Consider the following 27,477-nt stretch of genomic DNA (forward strand, 5'->3'; position numbering starts at 1 on the left):
GCGGCATTCGATTGCATTAAGCATGAGTGGACATTTTAACGTATTTATTGTAACGCGTAAAAGAAAAAATGGTAGTTTTTAGTGGATGAACGTACATTTCTTACAATAAATTTAGTCGACAGTTTCAAACAGCAAACCTTACAAACTGGTTTCAAAATCAATTCTTAGGAGGGAGGGTTTTGTGACAAGTATAACGCTTTCACCCTGGAGTTGTGATATGCATTTTTGAACGAATTAAGCTGAACGCATTACATTTTCATGACAGTAATAGTATAATTCAGAAACAATTATTTTCAGATAATTCATTTGGGACCGTTTCAAAGCAACTAGAAGAGTGCCTAACGTTACATGGAAGAATCGAATCACAGTCTTTCGAAACTTGGTTCTTTCGTTGCTTAACGTTTATATAAACTCTCTGTGATTTTACATGATTAACTGCTTGACGTAGCGTCGTAATGTCGGTCTTGGCTGGGCCTTTGTGCACTCAGGCTTACTGCACGTTTTTGAAAAAAGTGCTTAATTGAACATGAAAAAATGGTTCGGTTTTTACATGAACTTCCTCTTCTATTTGGGCGTAACGTCATATGCGGACATGACAGGCGCTTTCGAGACTTATTCAGTACGACGCAGCCGGGTAGTCAGGGTCCTTACTACAAGGGGGAAGGTCCATTCTGGGTTAGAGAACCTAAGATGGGTATGTTGTTAAGTTGTGCGAGTTGATGACTGTACCACGGGACCGCCTCCTTTTAGCCTGTAGAAGGGTGTTATTGATCCAATTCTGAAGATGGCCTATTCTCCTATTTAATTCCCAACAAAGTGCTATTGCTTTAGTGATTCTGCACTGTGTGTATGGCTAAATGGTTGCATCGAATTCTTGTTATGATATGAAATTTCAAATCTTTTGCTCGGTTTCGCTTAGAGCAGTGCCCTGGTTCCTCTCTTCTGCTTCTATTTGGAGTAATTTCTTGCCGGACTTGTATAGAGGCGTTCGAATTTTATAGTTAGTTTCGTCCTTGCTACGGGGAGACGGTCCATATGAGGAATGAGCCTATGAAGGGTATGTTGTTAAGTCGTATGAGTTGACGATTGTACTACGGGACCGTCACAATTAATCCGCCTATCGGTTGGCCTATTATTGGGACGTATTGTTCTGTACTGACAGTGAATTTTCCCTGTATATGGCTGAATGTTGGCATTCTTTGCATGGATTCTTATAATGGTGTGAATTGTATGGTTATTTGATCGGCTTCACTAATAACAGCGTCCTGGCATTGTGCCTGATTGTCCAAAAAGGCCTTAATTTGATGGACCTCATAGCTCCTGATGTATGAAAACGGCCGTGCAAAGCCTGTATATATCAGGCGTGTTCTATTCTTGCAATCAACACATCCCAAAATCGAATTCATGCTTGCTGTTTGCTTGAGTTGTATGAAAAAGTTCTCTATGGAGTTCATTTTTTCGACCTGTAAACCTGTGTATAAGCCTAATCCACCTTCTTATCGACAAACGATGCCAAAATTCTAATCACAAGACATCGATTCGCTTCTTTACCCATTTACACGCTATTTTGGGGCTTGCTTTCAAGAACAATCACATTGAAAACCACTTCGGATGTTGCCTAACTGTGTAGCAGGGACCATCATAATGTTTAATAATATTGCCCAGTTATTTTATAAAACCCTTTTCCAATACGCGATCGCCGAACAAATCGCTAAACATATCCTATTCCGTTTCCTCTGCGCTATCTCTTGCTATCGGCATTATTCTAAAATCTATTACTCTAGTATTTCTGTAAAAAAACTGGAACAGGCTCCATTAAAAAAGGCTCACCCACCGTGCCCTTCTCATTTGATGTTTCGCATCCCTTCCGCACTGTACACGGTGCGACTTCGGTAGGTGCTGTGGGGCGGCAGCGGAGGACCACCGCAAACAACATCCCCATCCTCACGCCCGATATGCCTGGAGGAGGACAGTACCATGTCTACCGGCACTTTGGTCCACTTCTTTTTCTTACCTCGTCTTGAGCTGTTTTTCGAGGAGCTGGAGCTGGCGGAACTTGTGACGCTCGTGTTCAGCTCACTTCCGCTTGATTCCGGGTCGGGTATCGGCTGTCGAAATTCGACAATCGTCGGAAACAGCACGGTGAGCGGTTTCGATGGATCATATTTCATGTTTTCCGACGGTTTCGGTGACGCACTTTGTGACTCGTCATCTTCATCCTCCTCTTCCGAGCAGTAGCGCTGATGGAACAAATCACCGTCCAGGATCAAAGGCACCTTCCCGTCGACGCGTATCTTTTCCTTGACAACGGTCGGTATGGTGGTACGGCTGCTGAGCTGGCTGTCCGTGCTGTGGATACCGAGCGTACGCAGACCGGCGGTGATTTCGGCCGCCCGATCTCCGGCCAATATTTCACGCGTCGTTGGCAGATGCCCCATCGGGTAGTTTTGCGCCTGGAGACGACTGATGCGTGCGGCTAGACGGATTTCCTCCAGCCGGCTGTGCGATACGTCGACAACGCCACGTCCACGGCCCATCGGTTTCGAGGCGGTAGCTCCAGCCACGGTTGACGTGAACGATCCATTGTCCAAACCGTTAAAGTACTCGGTCGCGTTCATCGTGTAGCCCATCGCACTGTTGATCGCCCGACTGATCTCTTCCTCTGCAGAGGTACGGTCGATCATTTTGGTGGTGGCTGTCGAATGCGGACGGGCGAGATGAACGGCACGGAACTGTGGCGCAGTTTGGGATGGAACAAAATAAAAGCAAAATTGTTTATGCAGGTTAGCAAACAGGGCAGACACAGTTAAATGGGAAAAGTGTAAAACAAGCTATAATTACCGTGCAAGGCAACAGGAGTTGTTGAAATATTGGTTGAACTTGGCGTTCTTGCTGATACAGCAATGGCGAACGCAGTGACCCGCATACGCGATTGGTAAACAACTTCACCTGTCAAACTGAAGCTGTCGGTGTTTTCCCGGTGCAAAACAAACTGTCGGTGTTTCCCAAAGTGCAAATGTCACGGGAAATTCAAAATTGACGATAGTTCGAGTATGTGTTTGTGTTTCAAGCGATGAAGGTTTTTATATAAAATGAAATTTAACAACACCGCTGGGACTTTACTTATTATGCTCATCAGCTTCTTTACAGGCTGACCTTATTATTTTCAATGCACAAGGAAATATTCCTACACGAGTTGGACGAGCGTGACCGTATGGTTTGAAAACTAAATAGTAAGTGAGGATTTAAAACTTAAACTCTGTCTTATATTTCATTCTGCGCTTTATTCGTATATAAAACTTCGAGGCATTTGCAAGACCTTATTGGCTCTACCTGACGACTGAGCAAGACCGTTGCCAACGCACTGGCAGTACCACCTTTAAAACATTTATAAAGAAAGATTTTCTGACTCTGACACACTTGATCTTTACGGTTTGAGATCTGAATTGCAAATGTTTGTAAGCAATTAAAAAATTCCTTATATTCTATTTTTTCTTACGATCTCTCAATTTTCCGGGGTAAATTTTTCCTTATCTTCATGCCCGTATCAGTACCACCTTTTAAACATTTTTAAAGAAAGATATTCGACACAATCACACGTGATCTTAATAGCGAATGTTTAAAAACAATTCGAAAATTCCTTATAATCTATTTTTTTCCCACACTCTCCCGATTTTCCGGGGTAATTTTTTCTTTATCTTCGTAGCCGTTTGTATCGTTTGTCTCCTTCTTTTTACGCGAGAACAGATGTTGTAAATGTTTGCCCGGTTTATCCTTTATGTTGGATAGATTAGTTTTTACTTTTATCTTTTTTTAACTCGCTTGGCCGGTATTTGGCTGTGCCGTGTGTATGTCGAATCGTACATGGCATCATTCGGTAAGACGCTGCTTTTCCTTATTTATTTTGGTTTTGCTTTTGAATGTTTAGCGGATGATGTTTATTGCACAGCGAACATACGTTAGGCGATTTCAGCTGCATGTTCGAAGTTTGTTCAGCTGCATGAACGTTCAGAATTTTTCTACGTTAGTATTTCACCTAGCTTGCGATATTTGTTTTTTACCTATACCAGATGCGTGATTAATTTCCTAGACTTCTGCTTATGCCAGATGCATGATTAATTTCCTAGACTTATGCTGTTTTAAGGATCGTTTTTCGTTTATCACGCCGAAGCTTTTTTGTTTGCCCGAGCTGTACTCTACAAATAGGCAACACGTGAATTTGAGTGGTTTGCTCATTTGAAACCCAAAAAAAGTGTCCGTTAAAATTTAACGTTCCAGATTAAGAATAAAATGTTATTTATGCTGATTCTGAGAATTGATCATGAAAGAAAATCATTTCAATTTCAGTTTCAATACCACTGTTGGCGGTTAAAAAAAAGTTTTTAAACTTTTCGATACAATAATTGATTTAATTTTGATTGTCAAGTTCTCAACATTGTCATTTATTTAGGCTCGGTATGTGTCCCACGGTTTTCTCAAAGTTGTTCGTCTCTTTTTTATGTGAGACGACTGATATTGTAACGTGTTGAAGTTTGTAGCATTTCTTTGTACATAAAAAAATTACCCGTGATGCTACGGGTGCTATTTGGATTTACATTTTTTTACCATTCTTAGGTGGGCTCATTTTTATTACTCTGAATGGAATCTTTTGTTGTATGCCAAAGACTAGATTGTTACCCTTTATCTCGGTTTTTTTTTTCTCGAACAAACACATATGTTAATAACGCATGTGTTTTGTACTTAATGTATGTTTCTGCGATAAAACTTTTTTTTAAATTCATTTCATTATTCATTATTCTTATCATTCATTGTTTATTTGATAAAACAATTTGAGCTTTTTAAAAAGTTTGACGATTTTATTTGCCACTGGCACGCGATACGATTTGTTACTCCTTGTGAAGTTGAAAACGTCTGAAGTGAATGATCTTTCGACCTGGTTGTTGACTTTCGATATAAAAAATTTGGAAGCCAAAACTAAGTCCAATAATTGGTCGAAATTGTTTAAATGTTGTGAGTTCAATTTTAACCAGCCATTTTCCCACTGTGCTTATTTTGTTTCTTGGGCTGTATCGTCAACTGTCAGTTTGCGCCGTCTGGTGGAAACGTCAAAGCACAACATAAACAAATTGCACGTGTTTGGAATGTGCCGCATGTAGTCCGGCAGTGAGTGTAGTTCAATTAAAAAAGAAAGGTGTAATTGGCAGTCTTTCATTGTAATTTAGTCCCAACCGTACGGCAACGATGGCTACCGGGCTAGCAGCACAGCTAAAACGCTTGGCCGCACCGCAAACGTCCGCCCCGGTGGACGCGCGCCGCACGGCCTCGATTCTGTTCGACGCGAAGGAAGCCGCCTCCAAGGATCGGGAAGTAATTTACGACATCGGTGTGAGCGGCCTGGAGGAGCTTACCCAAATGCATGGCGCGTTCGCTCAGTTCGAGGACACGCTGTTCGACAAGCGTGCGATGGATCTGCAACGCTCCGTCGAAAACCGGGAGGTGAACGAGCAGCTCGATGGCAACATTCGGCGGTTTTTCTACCACCTCTCGCCGTACTTTATGCTGCAGCCGGCGCACAAGTGTCTGGAGTGGTTGATTCGTCGCTTCGAGATCCACAAGTACAACCGGGAGCTGTTCGTGCATCTCATTCTGCCGTTTCACGAGACGCGCATCTTCGTGCGCTGCGTGCAAACGATGCAGATCGAGGAGGTGAACGATCGGCTAGCGTTTCTGGCGGCCGTGGGCAAATCGGGCGTACCACCGGCCAAGCGTACCATCATCGACCACTGCGTGAACCATCCGGGATTTCTGCAGCAGTACGGAAGCTTCCTCACCGGTGCGGTTGAGGAGCTGGCCGGGAGGGCGAACGCCCTGCAGGCCACCTTTGCGTTTTACTGTACCACCGCGCTGGGAATGCTGCACAGTGCGGAGACGGTGTCGGAAAACCACGTCACTGCCGTGCTGCACACCGTCGGCAAGGGGCTGGCGTCGCGGGCGATCGATTTCGCCGCCGGTTCGTTCATGATCGTCGGGCAGCTGGTGATGAAGGCGAGCCTGGCCCAGCTGACGGTCGACTATCTGGCCCGGCGGGTGATAGCGGTGCAGCTGCCGGCCCTGACGGCCGAAGCGACCATGCTGCTGGTGCTGATCTTCCAGACGCAGCACGAACGCTTGGCTACGCTGTCGAGGGAGCTGATGGGCGAGATCCGGCGCTGCAAATGGCTCGCACCGACCCTGTGCACCGTCAAGGCGGACGGTGTCGATGTGCTCGTGCTGTACCGGAAGCTGCTGGAGAAGTGTCTGAACGAAATCTGCTGCACCAAGGGTGCGCTCAAGCTGTACAGCGGGTTCTGCGAGCAGCTGATGCTGGAAATTCAGCTTACTGAGGTGGAGGCGGAGGTGATCGTACAGTAAGTGGAAGCATTCGTTTTTGAGCGCTCCTTGCAAGCGCGTTTTAATTGGCTTGAATCGTTTCGTTGCAGATGTGTGCTGGATTCATACTTCCACAAGGACGTGCCGGAGAAGAAAGCGGCCAAGCTGGTTGCCGCCAACAGCGACGATACGATCGAGCTGGACAGCGAGGAGGAGGACGATTTTGTGAGCAGGGACCAGCACGTGACCCAGTGGTACTCGGAGTATCTGAAAAGCTTCGAGCGCCAGTACCCGGGAGCGTTCGACAAGGTCGTGAAGCGCATCATGAAGGGCCAGGAGCAGTACTCGCCCAAGAAACGGAACGCGCTGCGCAACGTGCTGGGTAAGTGTGTTACACGCCCTTTTGTTTCGTTGCAATTGGTTGCTATTTTTGCTTGCTCGTCCTCTCTTTAAGGCTTCCTGCTGCAGGCATCGTACGACGAGAACGAAACGAACGTGTTCGAAAGCCTCTTCCATTACGATGCCGACCGGCGGGCCCACGCGGTCCAGTATCTGGTGGAAAACCTGCGCGCGATGAAGCTGAAGAGCACGGGCCAGGTCGATCTGCTGCGGGACAGTGTGCGGGAGCGGCTGGCGGACAGTAGCTGCGAGGTGATTGAGGAGCTGCTGAAGATCGATCCGCAAGAGCTGATTGTGGTGGTCGGGACGGACGAGCTGATTGGCCGGCTGAGCCAGCTCGTGCTCAAGTGTGCGGCCAATCAGACACGGTGGGCGAAAGTAACGCCGCGCGTAATCGAACTGTTGACCGATAGGGTGGTGTACGGGCGGGGGAATGTAAATCAGATCATTATTGCACTGTATCCGCTGCTCTTTCCAATTGGAAACGATCCCGTCGGGCAGAGGAACGCCAAAGCGCTGCTGTCGACGAGCTTTGCGAAGCAGTACCTGGTCGCCCGGTTCTACGGCAATGAGGAGAACTGCGAACTGATGCTGAGCACGCTGCTCGAGGCCGGACAGTGCACCAATCCGGTGCAGGTGTGCTTTAACATATTGCTGCTGTCGTCCGCGCTGCCCACGCCGTGCACCGTCGGGCAGGCGGACCGTGTGCTGGACTATGCGGTCCGTCAGCTGCAAAACCATCGCTTCCGATACGCACCCACGTCGGACATTCAGTGTCTGCAGGATAATCAACTGCCGCAGGATCTGCTTACCGTGCCGATCCGGTACATCCTCGAGCGCGTCCAGTTCGAGCCGATCGGGGCGATGAACTTCGGGCGGCAGTGTGTGTCGCTGAAGCTGCGGCTGCGCATTTTCGCCGTACTGCTCGAACAGTACTGCACGATCGATCCGCAGCACGGGGCTGTGCGGTCCATCTTTGGCGAGCTGCTGAAAAGCTACCTCTCGCGGCTGTACCCGCAGCTGGTGGATCGGATCGAGTTTCTGTCCCACTTTTACACCGCCCACCTGATCGAGCCGGGCTCGAAGGACGATGCGGACAACTTTCTGATCAACGCGAAGCTGCAGATCCGCTGTCAGCGCTTGCTGAACACGCTGCTCGAGCAGGTGAGCCAGGAGGAATCGGGCTGCACGGTCACGGAAAGCGCACTGATAAACGTGCTCCTGTCGCTCACGTCCGGCTCGGCGGTGGTGCGCGAGTGCACCATGCGCACGCTGCAGCTGATCGTGGGGCTGCGCAAGCGCAACGGGCTGTCGAAAGCGTTCAACGGCTTCGTGAAGCGAATGTACAAGCGGCGCGAAGAGCTCACGATGGACGGGGAGCAGCTGGCGCTGGTAGTGTTTGCGATCTTTTCGCTGGAGGAAGAGGAAGGCGGCGGGCACCCGCTGCAGCCGGTGATGGAAAGCTTCGTGGCGCGCATCGTCGACCCGAGCACCCCGACGTACATCGTGTGCGGCATCGTGGACCTGCTGAAGCTGCTGGACGATCCGCACGTGCTGCTGAGCTGCGCCTCGAAGGGTGTCAGCATCATCGAGCGCGTGAACGCCGCCGCCAGCCAGCCCGTGTTCGATGCGTACGAGTCGAGGGTGGTGCAGCTGCTGCTGACGCGCTTCAATCTGGACATAGTGACGCATCTGCCGGGCAGTGCGATCTGCCAGCGGCTGGTAACGCTCGCCATTCGGTGCGACAAACCGCTCTGCCTGCCGTCGGAGCGGAAACTTTGCACACCGGCCATCGCAATGATCGAAGCGCTCGCGGGCGAAGTTTTCGAAACGCTGCCGAAAGCGTACGCCCAGGAGGTGCTGCAGTGTGTCGTAGCGGCCACGACGCTGTCCGAGCATCCGGAAACGAACGCCGCCACCGGGAAGCTGTTCAAGAGCAGCGCGATCGATGCGGAGGTGGTGGTCGACATGCTGTGCGCCATGTACGACGGGCGGGCGCGGGACGACGCGACCGGGAAGCAGCCGGGCAAGCCGGGCCGCAAATCGATCGCGATCGCACCGTCCGAGCGCGTGCTCAGCTCGACCGTGTGGAAGTGTGGCGTGACGCTGCTGGAGCATTTGCAGAACAAGCGCAAGCTCGCCAACGCGCAGCTGCTCGTGCCGAAGCTGTTCGAGTGCCTGAAGTACTGTCTGGACTTTGAGGAGCAGTCGGCGGTGGAGTACGTGAAGCAGATCGTCCTGGCGCTGCTGCTGCACTGCATCCAGAAGGTGGAGCACGAGAGCCCGGCCGGCGGGCCGGCACCGTTTGCGAACGCCGGCGGCACGTTCAAGGTGGAGCAGATTGTGCAGTGCATCCGGGGGACGCAGAACCCGCAGACGCACCATCACGCGCTGCTGCTGCTGGCGCACGTGGCTCGCTACGTGCCCGACCAGGTGCTGCACAATATGATGGAAATCTTCACCTTCGTCGGGTCGTCGATCGTGCGGCAGGACGACGCGTACAGCTTCCAGATCATCTCGAAGATCATCGAAACGATCATACCGACGATTGCGCTCGGCGGTGGTGGTGGTGGTGGTGGTGGGGAAGGAGCCGCCACGTCGGCAGCGCCCACCGCCGCCCAGATGGAGCAGGTGGTGCCGATACTGAAGATCTTCTCCGACATCATACTGGACGTGCCGGAGCATCGGCGCATCCTGCTGTACGTGAAGCTGCTGCAAACGCTCGGCCCCGCCGAGTATCTGTGGGTGTTTCTGGGCGTGCTGATCGAGTCGGACGTGATGAAGGGCGGCCAGAAGGCGGAGCGGCGCAATCCGGCCAAATCGCGGGCGGATGCGGAGCTGGCGGGCAGCGAACTGTCCAAGCGCATGGAGGTGGCGCTGCTGATTGCGCGCGAGTTCGAACCGACGGTCATCATACAGACGTGCACGTACCTGGTCGACTATCTGCGCGATCTGCCGATGGAGATCGAGAAGCGCAAGAGCGACCTGGGCCCGATGGAGCTGGACGTGGTGGATGGGTCGATCTTTAACATGAAAACGCACACGGGCAGACAGCTGAAGCACTTCAAGTACTCGCTGGTGCAGTTCGTCGGTGGGTTGCTGTCGACGGTGTTTGTGATCAACAAGATCGCCCAGCTGAACGAGGAGGAAACGCTCGGCATGAAGAAGTACTACCAGAACCTGATCGTGGGCATACTGACGTACGTGAATGCGGTGTCGAAGATGCTGGACAAGCTGAAGGAGGACGGCTCGGACGAGAAGATACCGCTGTACTGGCGCGCGATGCTGAACAACTGCTACGACATACTGGAGAGCACCATCTCGCTGCTTTCGGCCGACACGCTGATCATCGTGGTGCATGGACTGCTGAAGCATCGCTTCCTGATGGTGCGGCGCAAGGTGATCGAGCTGCTGAACAACAAGCTGCAGTACAAGCAGGACTACTTCAACGACAGCCACTATCCGGGGCTGCTCAAGCTGTTCGATCCACTGGTCGAGCTGGTGCAGGGCCTGTACGAGGAGCAGCACGTGGTCGGCACCGCGTTCGAGCGGATGGTGATCGTGCAGCTGAGCTACATTGCGGTGCGCCACCTGTCCAAGATACTGACGCAGTACGACACGAAGAAGGTGCAGTCGGTGCTGGCCGCGCTGATGGAGGAGCTGCACGGCTACAAGCGGAACCCGAACACGCAGATACTGTCCTCGCTGATCCTGTGCATCGGCGAGCTGTGCAGCCACCTCGGCCCGTACTCGATCAACTTCCTGCCCAGGTTTATGCCGATGGTGAGCAAGTTTCTGCACGCGCAGCTGCAGTCGGGCGAACCGTTCGACATACTCACCTCGAGCATCGTGCTGCTGACGGTGAAGATTGTCGACACGCTGGCCCGCTTCATCTCGCCCTACCTGCGCTCGATGCTGGTGGGGCTGGCCCGGCTGTACGCGATGATCGAGCAGAAGAAGGACCCACGGTTGGGCAACATGCTGTCCCGGCTGGTGCTGATCTGGGACAGTCTGACGACGACGATAACGCCGCGCGTGCTGCTGCCCGCGATCGAGGAATGCTACCACACGCTGATCGGCGAAGGGGAGCTGAGCGCGATCGGCCCCCTGATGGGGCTGCTCTCCACCATGTTCGGGAAGATGAAGTCCAGCAGCTTCGACGCGATCCGGAGCGAGGTGACGGAGCTGTTCCTGACGGCGCTACAGTTCCGGTGCTACAATTCGGCCACCGATACGTACACGCTCGACGCGATTGATGCGGCCGAGGCCCACGTTATCAAGGCGTTCGTCGTGCTGATTCTGAAGCTGTCCGAGAGTACGTTCCGGCCGCTGTTCTACCAGGTGTTTGAGTGGTCGATCCGCGAATCTTCCAGCAACGATCGCGCGATCACGTTCTTCAATCTGTGCTGCCACGTGGCGGAAGCGCTCAAGTCGCTGTTTGTGCTGTTCGCCAGCGATCTGGTCGCGATCGCGGTGAAGCTGCTGAACGCAACGAACAGTGCGAAGGTTGGCGAGGGGGACGACGACGCAGTGAGCAATCTGCACTTTGAGCTGGAGTCGAAAAACGTCACCCTGCTGCGGTACGTGCTGAAGACGCTGTACAGCATCGTGCTGTACGACAATCAGAACTTTATCAACGCGGTCCGGTTCGATATGCTGCTCGGGCCGGTTTCGGACCACCTGGAGAACGGGCTGATAGTGCGGGAGCCGGAAGTGCGCACGCTGGTGATCGACTGTCTCGCCCAGATGGCGGTGGCCGTGATGGACGATTCGCTGTGGCGCCAGCTCAACTATCAGGTGCTGATGAAAACGCGCAACAACGACGCGCAAGTGAGGTAAGCGGGAAGCACGGACCGGGGTGGGGTACGCTTTAGTGTGGGTGCAATAATCATTACCGTCTTTATTATATCTCCCTCTCTCCGTTTCTGTGTGATTTCTTTCCCGGGGGTAGGTTGTTCGCGCTCGAGGCGTGCACGGAAATAGCGCGCAAGCTGGGCGAAAGCTACGCGCCGCTGCTGCCGGAAACGATTCCATTCCTGGCGGAACTGATGGAGGACGATAATGAGGACGTTGAGAAAGCGGTGCACCATTCATGCCGTGAAATTGGCCGTGCGACAGGTGAAGATTTGCAGAAATACTTCTAGAGAAAGATGTATTTGGGATGGAGGGGGGAGACCTGTCGGGCGAGGTCAGGGGAGAAGTACCACCGTCACTTCTGGCGCGAAAGGGCGAAACGTTTTACTTTGCGTTGCAGTGCGAGAACAGTCAAGATATAATAAAGAATCGATTAAAATTCTAAAGCATGAGGAGAACGAAGTTACGCTGAGAAGATTTGCGTCCACGGATAAGGATGGGAAATTAAAGTATAAAGAAGTGCAACGAGATTAAGTAGCGGGACGACAGGCGGTAAGTAAGTATTTAATTTCCAACTCGCATTCGAGTCGAGACAGGTGTGTTAATTATCTGCTGATTTATAAAACATTAAAGCTGATTGAAATTTCTTTTGGAGTTTAAACATTCAACATCAAATAAAATTAAATAGAAATTTTAGTGTTTTCACTCCGTTATCCAATGCCATCACGGAAATTTCCTTTTTCTTGCACAAAACGAGCTTAACACTGTTATAAAAACTTTATCTGTACTCATCACACTGTTTTCCGGGTCAATTTCTATAAACGGCATTATCAAACAAACGCCCAAAGTTATTTCAACAGTCCAGTTGTCACAAATAATTACAGATGTTGAAAAACATGTTGAAAGTTTCGTATCATTCGTAAGTTCTGTTCAAATTGAAAACTCACCGGGAAACAGTCTATTGCTCTAATTATAAGTCATTTCACTATCTCGATTCTGCTAACGTAATTGCGTATACATTGGTAGACATTTACTACTGCGCCATTTCATGAACTCGCTCGCAAATGCCTAGTTTTAAGTTAGTTTTAAGGTTCACAAATATGATACTTGTGTGCACTTTCAAAAAACTCCCCTTTTTTCGAATTTCGAATCTTTAGTACACAGAGAATATTTAATTTTTTCTTGCAGTTCATTTGTTCATTCTGCTTAAGTGATTCGAGCAGTTTAAGTTCGAATTCATTCGTGCTGTAGTTCATTAGTATGCTGTGTTTAAATTAGCACATTGTGTACGGAATATCGCTGTACCGGTGCTTGGCAAAACAATTAAAAATGATATCTGAATGATTAACATATAGCCCCTGCTGCGATACAAAATTGCATTTCACGCGTACACTGCTTTTCTACTGTATTGTAATTTATGTTAGCGTTTCAGCGAACAGCTATTTACAGTTGCTGTATGTTAAATTGCATTGCATTGTTAATTAAATATTAAATGTTCTACTTTTTCCTGAAATTGTGCAAAGCTTTTTCATTGTTAATTTCGTTCCTATGAGTGCCGGAAACAGCTCGCGTATCTCGTAGCTTAAAGCCGCGCTAATACCAACAAGAATGGACGTGATTTCATTTCTTGATTTAATTGTCATTAGAAATAAGTTATACAGAGCAGACATAGGAAAACAAAAGATTCCTTTATAATTTTGATCACAACTATAGCACTTATCAAATCATTCATTATCACTCCTCAATTCATGTTTTACTATTTTTAAACCCTAAATATCTTAGAACACCTGTAGAAGTTTATATGATATATGATGATTTATATGACCTGTAGAAGTTGTTTAGTAAAAATGGGTTAAGCTTAGACGACTTAAACACATTTCCGACAAGAACAAACTACTCTCAAGAATAACATCAATAATAACAGAACTCAAGAATAAAATAAAAAAGAATTGAACTCTAATACACTTACTAACTAACTAAAACAAGACCACTAATAAATAAAACAGCTTATTATAGAGCTAGAAAAGAGAGTGAAAAAACAGCTTAAATATTAAAGAACGAATGAACTTCAGCCCTGAAAGGCTGAAAAACTGAAAACAATCTGAACTAGTTGATGAAATAATTATACACATACACCAACCAAAATCCTAAAAAACAAAGAATAACAAAACTAGATATATGAAGCACTGAAAAGGTAAAGAACTGATAAAGAATTTATAAAAAATAACGAAAGAACAAACCAAATAAAGTGTAAAAGAAATGGAATGGATAATGGAAGAATGGAGCAATTAAAGGCTGAAGTATCCAATAAGAAATAAACAACTGATAAACTGAAGTATTGAATTGAGCTGATTAAGAAAAAATAAGAGAAATAAAATTAAAAAAAAATGAAAAATTAACAAACCAATCAACAAAGTTATTGGAAACAACTGAACAATCATAAACACAAAACAACTGAATCTTCCAATTCCAAACGTAGTACAAATAATTGCATATAATCTCGGGAAACCCTGCTCGCATTACTCACTCGGAAACACAATAAGATAAATCTCACATCTATCTACGATGTCTACCCCATCCCGATTCTCCCGGTTTGAAGGAACGCGTGTAATTTCACTCGGTACCAATGTTTTGTCAAACAAACCCTTGTCTGTTTGCTGCGAAGTGTGTGTGAGCACATATTTTGTTTCTGCACCAATTCAAACTCATCGTAATGATGAGCTAACGTGTATATACACCGAGCGATGAGACGGTGATCTTTGACGGTGGCGAAAGAATGCATTGCACCTTCGCTATCCAGATAACAACCAGGGCTATATGATTAGACGAAGCGGGGAAATAAAATGAGTAAACCACACTTCCGTCCGTTTGCCACCTTCACCTGTCCAAGCTCTTCAATGCTAGCCCTAGTTCGGGGCGCGCAGGAGTTGTGTTGGTGTTCTTGCTTGGTCTGAGAGACGTCGTAGACGGTGATCATGTCCCCAGGGCCCAAAGCGTACTATGCGATCAACGTACTTGCACGGAGTCTACTGTTGATTTGCTTTACGATAACACAACTCAGCCATAGTAGCTTCACACTACGGGAAGGGACACCCATACTAATGAAGCAGTGTATCGTAAGGCCACCTGGCTGTGGCCTGTAAATATTGACATGGTTTAGAAATTTGACCACTAATCTGTCTCTCTGTCCCAAGCGCGTCTAGGTGTGTGAAGGATTTGTTGGTGGTGTTGGTTGGGAAGCTGTAGGATTGTGCGATATCATTTAAGCGGCTCAGTTACGCTGCTGCACCCGGCCCGGAACGAACCGTTGTTACTGCGGGGCTGTGCAGAGCGAAATGTGGCCAGATTCTAGTGTACCCGTGTGTTGTTGATAACAGTCTGTTTGTTTGTGGTAAAAAGTTTGTAAACCGTAACAAGAGTAAAGAAAACATGTAGGTTCTATACACTGCTGCCTAACAACCAGTCGATAAAGTGCTGCGAAAAGGAAGGGAATTGTCATCCCTGGGTTAAGGTTAAGATGCTTCGGTTCTAGGCCGATTTAAAGTGACAAATTGGAGGAGGGATAGTTTTGTGGCATCTTTCTTTAAGTCAGTGCTGTGAAGTGAATTAGATCAATCCCATCGTAAAATTGTGTGTGTGTGTCCTTCCTCGGACTCCAACAAAATTATGCACGCTCCGGTGTGTTTTACTATGCTTTGCCTACCCGCAAAAGGACACACGAAAGAGTGAAAGAGAGTGCACGTAATAGAGTGCCCTAGTGTGTGGCCGCGACTCTGTGTAACCGTTCTTCGGGAGCCATTAAAAATAGATTAATATTTCCGAAAGTGCACAGTAACACAATAAAACACACTATCACACTCGGGTTGACCGAGTCGGCCGCTGCCAGCACGGCCAGAAGGGACCTAACTAATATATTTCCGCCCCCGGGGCTTCACGATCTATCTTTCTCACCTGGAGTCAGGCCCGCCTAAAGGAACTGGATGGCTCCTAAATTTTCTGGAACCACTGTGCGTCCGCGTCCATCGTCTTTTTTTGTTGTTGCCCCCAGTGTTTCAGTGTACGTGAGGAACGTCGTTTTTTGTGCCTTTCTTAGCTTTGGACTGGTCAATTGTTAGGGTTCCGTTCTTTTCCGGTGTTTGGTTCCGCTTCCGACCGGCCCTTCTGCGTGTGTGTGTGTGTGTGTAAAGATGGAAAAAGAGACGTAAGAATTGCTTGGTGGAAGCGGGGCGATAGGTGACTCAGTTGCAGTCATTACTTATGCGGTTGTGATATTTAAATATTTATTACTGTTTAGCAATTTATTGCCCGTAAATAACGCTACTGCGTTGAGCTTTCGCTCTTTTGGGAGTGTGGTAGTGAGTTCGAATCCTACTAAAATGTGGTATAAACAAAGATGGTAATAATTTTTGCTGCGAACCAACTATTTCGCCACTGTTTCAACGGTTCCAGTGATACTGAGATTTTGGATTGAAAATGTGTGCAGTGTGTGTGTTGAATACAGTGGAATACAGTGAAAAAACGTGTAAAGTGACTTAGTATCGCAAAAAATACATGGATTAAGCTCTTGTTGGAATTTATATAGCTCATTTGTTTACGGCTTATCGACCACGTTATTTGCAGTTATTGGGGTTATTAGGGCGATCGGCTTATATCCTGGGCCCCAAACATGATTCGTTGCCCATCTGGATCCGCAGAGGACAGTAAATGTTGAGTTTGAGATTCAAATTTTCACCCACAATTCAAATAAAACAAATTTAGACACAAGCATGTCCGCAACTAGGCTGTTATGAATAGATAAATATTATGCTTTGCTTCATTGTCATTATGAAATGACGGCCTGAGTGCTATTTTCATGTTTTTTTAATTAATCTTTGCTATTCATCGTTGATGTTTTTCTTTCTTTAGCTCTTATTTTTAAATTTTATTAGCTGTTTTTGTAGCTTTTGCGCTTGGTTTGTTTTAAATTTTCCTATGGCTCGTTGGCAGCTTCTTATCATTATTTATTTGTTGTATAGCAATGTTCGGAACTTCAATATTTAACAGAAAATTAATATTTTTCGCAATATGGAGATGTTGTTCGCGTTCATTGCGAAAAAATAGTAATAATAATAAAAATAAAGATTTTAAAAATTATAAGTCATATTTAGTTTCAGCATCTTTTTAACTTTTACCTACATATTTTCAGTATTAGCCATTTTAAACTTATTTTGTTTTTCGATCTTGATAGAAATTAATATAACTACAGTTTGTTCCCGAATTACGTGGCTCTCGACTTCTGTGATTCGGAGATACGCGGTTTTCTAAATTTGACAAATCAAACATCAAATGAATATAATTTACTTCAATTGTTCAATACAGTTTAAATTGCATTTTTGTTCATAAATTTAATCCACTTAAAAGCTACAAATATCAACATGTTCGACACGAATCGTATCAAAGAAGAGATAAAGTATATAAAGTACTAAATTTAATAAAAATTACCGAGTTATCAATTGGATTTTGGCCGAAAACTGCGAAATTCGACGCTGATATTCTAGCTATCGGGATTCCTCGGGAACGGTTTGTACGTAACTCGGGAGCAAACTGTAGTTTTGAATGTTAAATACAGATTGCGATTTATTGATAAACTAATCTTACTAAATATGATTTCAGTTTAAGTAAAAATACCTCTAACATCGTTGCAAACTCACTACACAAGCAAAACTAAATAAGGAACGTTGCAAAGTTTTTGTGTGGTTTAGTAACAACTATTATGTGTCATACAAATATTTATATTTCATAAACTAAGTTCTGGTATTAGTTTTACAACAACTATTGATGTTTCCTGTATTCCTGTTTTTTAACAATTCTTTATCTTTTCTTTACATGTTTTTTGCACTTTTGGATTCATTGGAGTTTTGACTATGCACAAACATCTTTTCTATTTTTTAAATCTTAATTGCATATTTTATCTCTGTTACTATTCTCTTTTTTTTTAATCGAACGCTAGTAAAATTGATACCATAAAAGAAACAATTTATTATTATTACAATGATTTTATATAAGATTTGAATTTCATATACCAAATTTAAGCGGCGTTTTATACACATAAGGGTTATTATTGACCAACTATTGTCTTTTTTAACGGATACTTTAATTTTCTTATGTGTTGCCTTAAATTTCAAACTATTCTCATACCCACCAAACGTTTCATACATCCATACAGCCAGTGCAAGCAAGTTGTGATCGGTGTAGTGCCGTTATGAATACTTAGTGTTGTTCTGTGACTGTTACTGTAACGTATATGTAGTGTTGTTGTGTGACAGTGATTGTACGTGCATACCACATGTGATTTTGACACACGAAACTGGACCATAATCTGCTCAAACAATTCCGCGTACACCGTGACGCGCCCGTACGTCATCGTGCATCGGAAGGATTTGGCGTGCTGAAGGCTGAAGAGCGGTATTAACCATGGACAAGGACCAGCAGAAGCAACCGTTGGTTATGTAAGTTCCCAAACCCAACCCCATCGGGTGGCGGTGGCGGCGGTATTTGAATAGTTGTAAATAAATAAATTTTAATTAACGAGTGTAGGCAAGCCGGAGAGTTAAAGCCCGCGCGCGTTCGGAAGCGGAATTTTGGCTCCTGGAATGGCCGCATCGCGGACGGGTTCGCCGGTTCCGCTCGAGCCCTTCCGTATCGATTGGTTCCGTGTGCGGCGGGCATGCTTCCCTAGAAGTCAAAGGTAAAATTTCCCAGATTTGATGGTCGGTAAACTTTTCGCCGAACACCGGAGGTATTTTCGTGGGCCCGCGTTGGGTCATCGGGGGTGGATGAAGTTGCGAAAATTGTTTCCGTTTGCTCGCGCGCGCGCCTGAATTGTAGTTGCGGCAAGTGTGCGCGCGGTGGCGGTGTATCGGTGATTGATTTTCATTAAAGGGAAGCCGCGGACGGACGCTGGCCTGGCCTGCTGCGGCTGGGTGAACGGTCGGTCGTGGAAGTTCGCGCCACGCCGTGCGATTTCGGACTTTGGTAGCGGTTATGATTTGATTTCACTGCTACCGGCACAAAAGTGGGCTTTTTGCGCTAATGGTTCAGCCGGCTGGTTTCTCGCTACACCTGTAATGAGGTGGAGTAGCATGTCTGCTAGGGGTCGTTTGGTTTTATAAATAGAAATTCCTTGAAAATTTCATTTACGTAAATGCACCACCAGAAGCTAAACGGTTGTAAGATAGGGGAGGGAGTTGGAAAATTGGGGATGCACTCACTGTGGTCGGTGTTACTCGGTAATTGATTAGAAATTCTGTTTCTCGAAATGAGGCAGCAATTCGGAGAACCAGGGAATTCTAGCATGCCTACGAAGCGCGTACGCAATTCTCGGTAGAAGGGTTTTTAAAATTCAGTTACATTTCTGTGCATTAATTAATCGATTGCGATGAAATGTATGATATTAAATTTTTAAGGCACGTGTGCGAACACCTCTAAGAGAGTTGAAATCAATCATGTGAAGCGTTACGATCACGCTATAAAGCTATAAAGGTTTCAAAGGAATTAAAGCTTCATTACTTAGGGGAAACAACAGTATGATATACATTTTTCTGATTATTGTCTTGTTTTTTTGGGAATTGGTGGTCAAATTAATCGTAATTGGGAATAATTATTTACTTTAACAATAATCTCAAATACAACACATTCACCAACATTAAAGTGCCAACGAGAGGCAGAACCTTTAAAGCGTCCGAAAATCAATCAATCCACCAGAACGAAGGTAGTACAAACTGAACACGAAAAGCCGCCCGAGATCCAACATCGTTGCTCGACAACTCGTTGCCCGAAAACCCTTATCAAGCTTGATAATTGATTAATCAAACATTCTTGACGGTGCTGCCGTGGCCAATCACTTTAAAAGTCAGCAAGCAGTCGGCAGTGTGCGAAACAGCGTTGTAAGCGCTGGTATCCAGCAACAAAGATACCTACGTTCGTCGTCTGCTTTGGAGCTGAACTTTTGGGGCGCTTTTTGGGGTTCTTTCTAGTCAGTGGAGCTGCGGGGAACGGGAAACGTGTCTGTAGCTGTACGGTTTGATGCGGCCAATCGCTCAATCACAGCATTTTCAAAACTCTGCTATACACCTGGAGAAAACACACGTACACACACACACGCGCCGAATCCGACGAATCTGATGGTTGTGCAAGATCTTCGGTCCGTTCTTCAAACGGGTGTCGTCCTTGGTTTGCCGTAAAGAATGGGATTCAATTTTATTTCTGTCTGATTCTGTAGGAATTCTGGCTGCTCTTCTTGAAGAAGAGGAGTGTACTGCAGCATTGCTTTAAGTAGTTCTCCCTCCCTTAAGTCGGACAGCGTGTGACCTCCATACCGAGCGAGCATTTGGTGCTACGAGTACGTCTTTTCGATTCGAAACGTTGATTAATGGCTAGTGAATTAGCTCGTAGAGATGGTATTGGGCTGAGTGTTACATACATCGTACGCCTATGACGAGGCGTATATATAACAGTTCCACTGGTGAAGGATACGCCAGGTGTACGATTTGAGCCCACAGAAAGAGGTGGGTCTTCTTTACCAAAGATGTGGGTGGTTCTCTAGTAAAAAAGGAATATATCTGAAGGCCTTTACCTGTACAACGATTGTAAGTAGTGGCTGTAGCGACGGCAACCATTTTCCAAGCGATAGTAAGGGAACATGGGGGATAACTGGCCATGTTAGGAATTTTGCTCTATATCTGTTTGAATAAATAACTTAACGCAGGCGTTTACTGTCTAAACGAGGCAGTAACACTTTATTTATGAAATGAAACTAACAGCAGTATCTAAAAATTGGAATTTATGTCTAAAAAATGAACAATTTTTAACGTTCTTAAATGTTAAACGCTTGTGATTTTTGGTCGTATTTGCCTGTTCATTTTGATATAATTATTTATATTACCTATTTCATACATGTCAACAAAACATAAAGTATTTGTAGTTGAACTATAGCGAACCATAACAAAAAAACATGAAAAAATGGATAAGTATATCCTAAAATATAAAGAAATATATCTTGGAGAATTATTATTTAGTATAATATCTATACACTGTGTTGCGTACGACCTCATTATGAAGTAAAAGCATAGATGCGGATGTAGCGAAGTAAAACACTTCAAGTTAAAACATCTCAAGTTAAAACAAAGTTCAAGCAAAACACGCCTCAAGCAATAGCGCGCGCTTCAGAAACGCAACAAACATAAACAGGTAGTCAACCGTTCTCACGGTTCAAACGAGGAAGTAACTTACGCAATTCATAAACCATAAACATGTCACATGTCGCATTAAATATAAATAAAACTTGTTATCAAAATAGTCATAGTTACAGTTAGCTGACCTATATGCGGTCAGCAACTAAATAGCATATAAGAGATGAAAACCTAAATAAAGTAAGCGCATTCGAACACAAACCTCAGAATCGCTCGTTTCTTAATAGTCGGAGGCACTCTCCGGTCGACGAAGGAAAAATATACCCGACTCGGTGTAAAGCACCGGCGTTGGGCGCTGCGACGGAGCAACACATCCGCCAGCAGCATTACACTGTTTTATTAAACCTTTAAAACGTTAATTATTGCAACTTTGTTGTTTTTTAGTTGCCAATTAGGTTCTCTCTTTCAATCTCTTGTTGACCTGCTCACGATAGCGCACATCGACGTGACATGGCCCGGTCAGCAATCATTCTCCAAGATGCTCGGTCCCTAGGTCCCTAGCCAACTAGGTTACAGAGACTATTTTTAAAGAATTCAATAAGATCTAAAAACATATTCCTATCTGTCAACCATTGCTGCCATTACAGCCCACAGCTTCATAACAGTTCTTCTGTCAAAAAGGTCCTCACGTAAGGTGGACCATTAGGCCCCGATAGAAACTTTTTACAAATAGTAATTACAATAGTTAAAACACAATTAAAATGCTTTTTTAATGTCAATCTTGAATAAATGTCTTGTGTCTGGAGACACTGACCGATCTTCTGGTATAGTAATCAGCTCATATAACTAAACGATATGCCCGTCAAGGTTTCAAGACCCGAATGAGACGTGCTCCCATACGTAGGACTGACTATCGTCCTAAGGGCTATGGGTAACCAATAAAGCAATATCCAATAAGTCACTGTAAGCCAAGTCCACTAGTGGTACAGGCAGGCCTTGACCGACAATGGCTGTTGTGCCAATGAAGAAGAAAAAGTCTGGAGACACTTTATTGTTTTCTCTATTTACTAAATTCACACTAAAATTCATTTGCTAGAACATCATAATAGCGTTATTTGGAGAATTAATTTGAATTCTTCGTTTATTCATTTATTGCAAAGAAAATAAGGTATCAAATCAATCACCCAACAATTTCGGCTCCACACTCCTCTACGTTTCGGTTCATTTTATGGGAAAGAGGTTTCGCTTCTTCTAGCTACGAGGCTTCTAGGAATGAGAATCAACAAACCCTCCAACACCCACCCACGACCTTCACACCGAAGCAAAGGAGGGAATGGCAATGGCAAAGGCATTAATTACTGGCAAAACTGCAGCAACTGATAGCTGAATCGGAGAAAATCCAAAACACTTCAGCACGCGGCCTGTGTCTCGATGCGCGTGCTGTAATTATGCTGTAGAATAAAACACAACCCGTCAGAAGCAGTACCGGTAGCCGGGCCGTACTGCGGCACTAATACCTGCAGCACTAATACCATCGAGGTAATGCACTTATCCATACATCCTTGAACACCTTCGCCCAGAAAGCAAGCTTTCCTCGTTGATATGTACCTTAAACATATAGAGTGAGAGAGAGAGTGAAAAAACCTCACCAAACGAACAAAACTAAAGGAGACCAGTTCATCAAAACTGAGCTCTCCTCTCCTCTCGGTGGTTGGGTGGATGGAGGGTTGTTGCGAAACAAAAGCTGAACTCGTAAATCTATCGGCACGGATGCAACGCCCACTGGGAGGATTTTTTCTCTCTTCAACTGCATGCACTCACGGCATGCACACACACACAGGTGAAGGAAAGGGATTGGCAGGGTAACAGAACAACAGCAGCATAAAAAAGTAGACCTAACTTTTCTTCATTTTATTTTCCTCATCAAGCAAACGGAGCTCCTGCTGGCGGTAAGGTACAGCTATATGTGAACGCTTGATGCATAATCTAAACCTGACTGACCTTACAGTAGTCGTAGTGGCTGCTGTTGTTGTTGTTGTTGTTCAAGTGCTGCAGAAGTACGTATGGTTGTTGATGTTGCTGCTTTTTGCTCCTTTTTGCTGTATATGTTGGCCACGGTGCGATTTAATCCAACCACTTTGAGTACTTCCCGGGCAGTACTTCAAACATTGCTGCACATCAAGAAGTCATTAGAAAGTTTCGTTATTCGTCGATAGCGGGAAGAGAAGCTTTCCACTGAACTTCCACGGCCGCTGGCTGTTCCTCCGAATGGACTCTCTCAGCTGCTCGATGGCACTGCTTTCGCACGCAAAAGGGTCGTCGGCCCTCCCCACATTTTGGATACGACTGAAACTTTGCTGACCACATAAACACACACACACACACACCCACACAGAGCATGCAAATAGACAATAGACGCAGAGCAAAGCAAATTCCCAAAGTCAGCCCACCACCGCCCAGAAGTCTTACCACATAAATCACGCTCGCCAAACACGCGGCCGCACCAACCCCGTCATCGATGCCCGTGATCTTGCCGCCCGGTGTCCCCCGGCTGTCTAACGGTGCTGGCGCATTAAAACTTATTGAACACGGCGCAACGGTCAACGGCCATCGAACGGCTGCGTCAAACGCTTTGTGCGACAAAACCGCACCGCATCGCCGTACGGCACGGGTATTAATTAAAGTTTTGGAACTATGTGCTACTACTGTCTCAGGGCGTGGGTCTACCGCATCACGCGCTTGGGTCGGGGAGGGTCGCGACGGGTCCGGAAGGGTTGAATTGGCGGTGGCAGAATGGGCGAAAGCGTGCTCACGAAACCGATGAGCAGATGAATGGAGGATGGACGGAAGTGCAGTGGTCTGTAAGTGATACGAAGTGGGTTGGATTTTGGCGTTGGGCGGCAGAACGTTTAAGCACGCGCTCAGTAAATTATAATTACAATTCTCTCGCAAAGTTTGCCTATGGACGGAATATGTTGAGTTTGCTCTTTAAACATTCAGCTTGACAGTCCGTTTATACTTTGGCCAGTACTGTGAAGCGAATTGATTCCACAAGTTTTAATAATTAGCAGTAAATCAATTGGATTTGATAACATTTGAATTTATAGTAAATTCTAAGTAAATTCAAATAAGATGATAAAGCAAAAGGGTTTATTGAAGTTCATTGTGATAATTAGAATTTGTGCCTATTTTATGAATTTCTGGGAATTGTTCATGTTGGTTAATGATATGAAGAATTTACAGGTAATGGACACAAAACATAACTATGTTATCTTATTATCTTCGGTTGATGACATTCCCGCTATTCCAATATAGACACAAAATCTAATTACCACGATATTCAGCTGAACCTTCGAGAGACCTCTTTGAATTTGCTGAAATTTTAATATTATTCGAGGAATTCGAGGACTCTATTGACTGCACAATACTTCACAATGTATTATTTGTTTGAATAATAACAACACTCTAGTTTTTCTGTATCATCACTTGATGCACTTTGACTTTCACTCAGTTCTTGAGTAACGCGGTTGATGCATTCCGAAGACATTATCGTTCTTAAATATCCCCTCCAAGTCGAATATCACGGTTTCCTGCCAGAATAATATTATGAATGAATTGTTATTGATGAATATTAATTTAATTTTTTTTATGCGTGACACCACCTGGGGAGCCCACTATCATTACAAAACCATTGTTTGGCCGATGCTGGGAAGTTATTTGATTTTACTTTCATGGCCTTCATAGTTAACAATATGAAAAACACGTTTCAATATGTTTCATAAGTTTGAAGTTGTGCACATCCTATTTTGGCATTAACGACTCAAGCCTTCAAAAAACTTTGTGAAATCATTAGCGACATAAGACATAAGATGATATACGAGAAATCATTAGTGTACCTGTTATCGCTGAAATTATTTCAATACTCAGCAAAGTACCTAGCACCCAATATTGCTTCTTCTTGATTTCTTGATATAAACTACAATAAAAATACTTCAGACTCTAAGTATTTTAACTCTAAGTATTCATGTATTTACAATATGTTTCCTGTGCACGAAAGGTCTGATTGAACTTGGCTTGTGCCTTGAACCAAAGTATTCTTTTGGAAGTTCACCTCACTCATGAACCCAACAGTGTTGAATATATCAGTGTGTTCAGCAAAGCGTCAAAACATTGAGCCGATCAGTTGATTAGTAAAAACTGACTATAACAAATGAGCGTATAGCATTAATTATCATAATAATCCTATGATTAAATTAGAATTTCAAATAGCATACCTTCAGGCGTTGATCATCAACATACGAGAATACAAAAAGGTTGTTTGTGGGAATAGTAAAAAAAGTCTGAATTGTTGCTGTTGAAAACCGTGACCAACCAAAACATTATTTTCAACCTTACGTATACAAAATATTGATAAAAAAACAGTAAACTGCAAATGTTTCAACCACTGCAAAAAAAGTTTAATAAAAACAAAAACATAAATTGACATAAATACACAAAAAATTTAAAATAGAACTTGAGTAGCTAAAGTAGATCTGCTGGATGGCTATTATTGATCCATGTTAAGCTCAGTACGGCACACCATTATGATGGAATTAATTTTAGATAGTCTTTCGCATTGTTGATGCTATTTTTTTCAACCACATCGAGTTACAATAATGACAAACAATGTCTTTGTTCAGAGCCATTTTGCCACATGTTACACATGGGCGAAGCGATACACAACACGACAGACTTCATTGCTAAGGAAAGGCATAGCACGGGGAGGCAAAAAAAAAACACACAGAAACCCGTGCCACGAAAACATACACGAAAAATGTGTACATTCAACTCCCTGAGGCGAAACACGTCCTTTCAATGGTTTACGACAGTTTCGTGTATCCATTAAGTGTGCCCCTGTTGCCGTGGCCACAAATGTGCGAGCGCACCGTGAAGAACCGTCGAGCATTTCGTGTTGCATGCCACAAAAGTTGCCCGTTGCACCGCATCAGGTACCACCTTCCCGCACTGCGACCCCACGTATGGGACAAATGCAGTTTCCGAAGCGAAGTGCATCAGTAGTTTGCTAGTGGCAACGGGTTCCGGTTCTCCCCAAGCGGGACAGAGTCGACCGAGAACTCATTTCAGCCGCCGTTCACATTCGATGTATCGATATAGAGTGAACGTACGTTGAAAGTCCTCCTGCTGCTATTGCTGCTGCTGCTGCTGCTGCTGCTGCTACAAGTCAAGTGAGTCGTTCGGTCGGGTGCACTTTTTGAAGGCGCTGCGGTCGCCCCAACTGGATCCAGGCAAGCAACAAATTGTACTCACACTTGCTACGATGGAACTAATTCCGCAGTGTTCTCGTAGTTGACTCGAGGCGAAATCAACTTTGCTGCAACTGGGGCGCTCTGGGCAACACTTCCCTTCGCGACTCCACCACTTTGTCACACAGGTTGGTAAGCAAGTCTCAAGTTTCCACCCGCGCGTATCGTAAGTCCCAAAGTAATGTAATGAGTAAATGAAAATGAAACTTTTCGTCCCTTTTCTTGGGCGTTGGGTCGCCGCGCTTCGCTGTCGGGCGGGTTCACACTTGGGAACAAAAGGACGCCCGGAAGCACCCCGGACACCGCCGAGCACACCGGCCACCGCTAACGGGAAATGGCACCGAAAATGCAACGGATCTCATCTTCCGGTTTCGTTTATCCAACGTTTACCGCTGCGGACGGTTGGTTTTTCGGGGGAAGGGAACAGTGTTTTTTTCTCTCTCTCTATCTCCCTTGGTTCGAAGCAACTGTCAGCTGTGTGGTGGCGGGTCAGCGGAGAATCCTTTTTAGCAGCGACGTCAAGGATCTGATATCATGGACACGCCGCCAGCCGGGAGCAGATTGCCGAAGTGAAAGCCGAACCGTGCAAAGTTTTCAAAGTTATTTTTAATTTAGGACAAACGCAGCACGAAACATGACAGGGCACACTCTTCCTAGTACCAGTCGCGGCGTTTGACGCGAAGAGAGCGAGAGTCATGCCGGGAGGATTCCCTGTTTTTTTTGCTGACCCGGGCGTGCAAAGTTGTTTTGCGGAAAACTCTCTGCGGGATTTGAGAATGGATTAAAAGTTCGCGAACTCGGTCCAGACGGGCTAACGGTTGGTACTTCGCTCACGAGGAGTATAGTTTTTGTTGTTGTTGACAAGATCCGAGCGAAACACACAAAAACGCCCGCGCCCGGTATGTGGTCCCGTGGTCAACGGGTTATCGCGTGAGTTTTAGCGTGTCCAGGGGAGGAAGGTCTGCAGGCTCTGCTGGAATGGTTTGAGCATGGTTCTGCAGTTCGATCTCTAGAGGGCAAAGGTGGCTGACTGGCTGGTTGGTGCTTGTGTGAACAGGAAGTTGTCAACTAACGGTGGTATGGCGGCACTGGGACATGGAGAGTGTTTGCTCTAGTAAAGTTTTTTCGGAGTTCCATTGACACGGAGCTCATAGTGCGCCTGCATGCACCCTGACGTGAGACGGAGCTTCCATAATACTAATGAAGTACACACGAACTCTGTAGTACGAGTTCGTGCGGTGAGAATGTTTGATCATTGTTCTGGGTATTCCTTTGTGATAGAAATAACTGATGCTTGATTGATGCTTTATCGAATGGATTACTGGGTAAGTAATTCCAATGATCATGCGTTACATTATCCACAAATTATGCTACAGCGTGGG

At 45.6% G+C, this 27,477-nt stretch overlaps 3 protein-coding genes across 6 annotated transcripts in view; 2 read left to right on the top strand and 1 right to left on the bottom strand.

The window, feature by feature from the left end:
* Window positions 1–29: 29 nt before the first annotated feature.
* Window positions 30–2,927, bottom strand: LOC120956630 (uncharacterized). The gene is made up of 2 exons (XM_049610221.1): window positions 2,842–2,927; window positions 30–2,732 (listed from the first exon to the last, which is right to left on the bottom strand). The coding sequence occupies exon 2, from the start codon at window positions 2,682–2,684 to the stop codon at window positions 1,845–1,847; it is 840 nt and encodes a 279-aa protein (XP_049466178.1). The 5' UTR covers window positions 2,685–2,732; window positions 2,842–2,927; the 3' UTR covers window positions 30–1,844.
* Window positions 2,928–5,101: 2,174 nt separating this feature from the next.
* LOC120956612 (HEAT repeat-containing protein 1 homolog) lies at window positions 5,102–12,074 on the top strand. Its single transcript, XM_040378234.2, has 4 exons — window positions 5,102–6,407; window positions 6,480–6,751; window positions 6,824–11,603; window positions 11,720–12,074. The coding sequence occupies exons 1-4, from the start codon at window positions 5,242–5,244 to the stop codon at window positions 11,910–11,912; spliced, it is 6,411 nt and encodes a 2,136-aa protein (XP_040234168.2). The 5' UTR covers window positions 5,102–5,241; the 3' UTR covers window positions 11,913–12,074.
* A 2,812-nt stretch (window positions 12,075–14,886) lies between these two features.
* The window catches only part of LOC120957210 (zinc transporter 2), a 38,706-nt gene continuing 26,115 nt past the window's right edge, over window positions 14,887–27,477 (top strand). The window contains exons 1-2 of one of the 4 annotated variants that reach the window (XM_040379283.2): window positions 14,887–15,053; window positions 17,828–18,110. In XM_040379283.2, the coding sequence (XP_040235217.1) occupies window positions 18,076–18,110 (35 nt within the window). In that variant the 5' untranslated portion in view covers window positions 14,887–15,053; window positions 17,828–18,075. Of the gene's footprint in view, window positions 15,054–15,079; window positions 15,134–15,916; window positions 16,019–17,827; window positions 18,111–27,477 lie in introns of those variants that run through there. The other 3 variants (XM_040379284.2, XM_040379286.2, XM_049610211.1) reach the window with 3 other exon arrangements.

The sequence above is a fragment of the Anopheles coluzzii genome, chromosome 3 (assembly GCF_943734685.1).
Source record: "Anopheles coluzzii chromosome 3, AcolN3, whole genome shotgun sequence".
Taxonomy (NCBI): domain Eukaryota; kingdom Metazoa; phylum Arthropoda; class Insecta; order Diptera; family Culicidae; genus Anopheles; species Anopheles coluzzii.

Coding starts and splice junctions, on each gene's coding strand:
- LOC120956630 (XM_049610221.1), bottom strand. CDS start 2,684: ATGATCGACCGTACCTCTGCAGAGGAAGAGATCAGTCGGGCGATCAAC.
- LOC120956612 (XM_040378234.2), top strand. CDS start 5,242: ATGGCTACCGGGCTAGCAGCACAGCTAAAACGCTTGGCCGCACCGCAA. Junction 6,752..6,823: donor CGCGCTGCGCAACGTGCTGG/GTAAGTGTGTTA, acceptor CCTCTCTTTAAG/GCTTCCTGCTGCAGGCATCG. Junction 11,604..11,719: donor AACAACGACGCGCAAGTGAG/GTAAGCGGGAAG, acceptor TCCCGGGGGTAG/GTTGTTCGCGCTCGAGGCGT.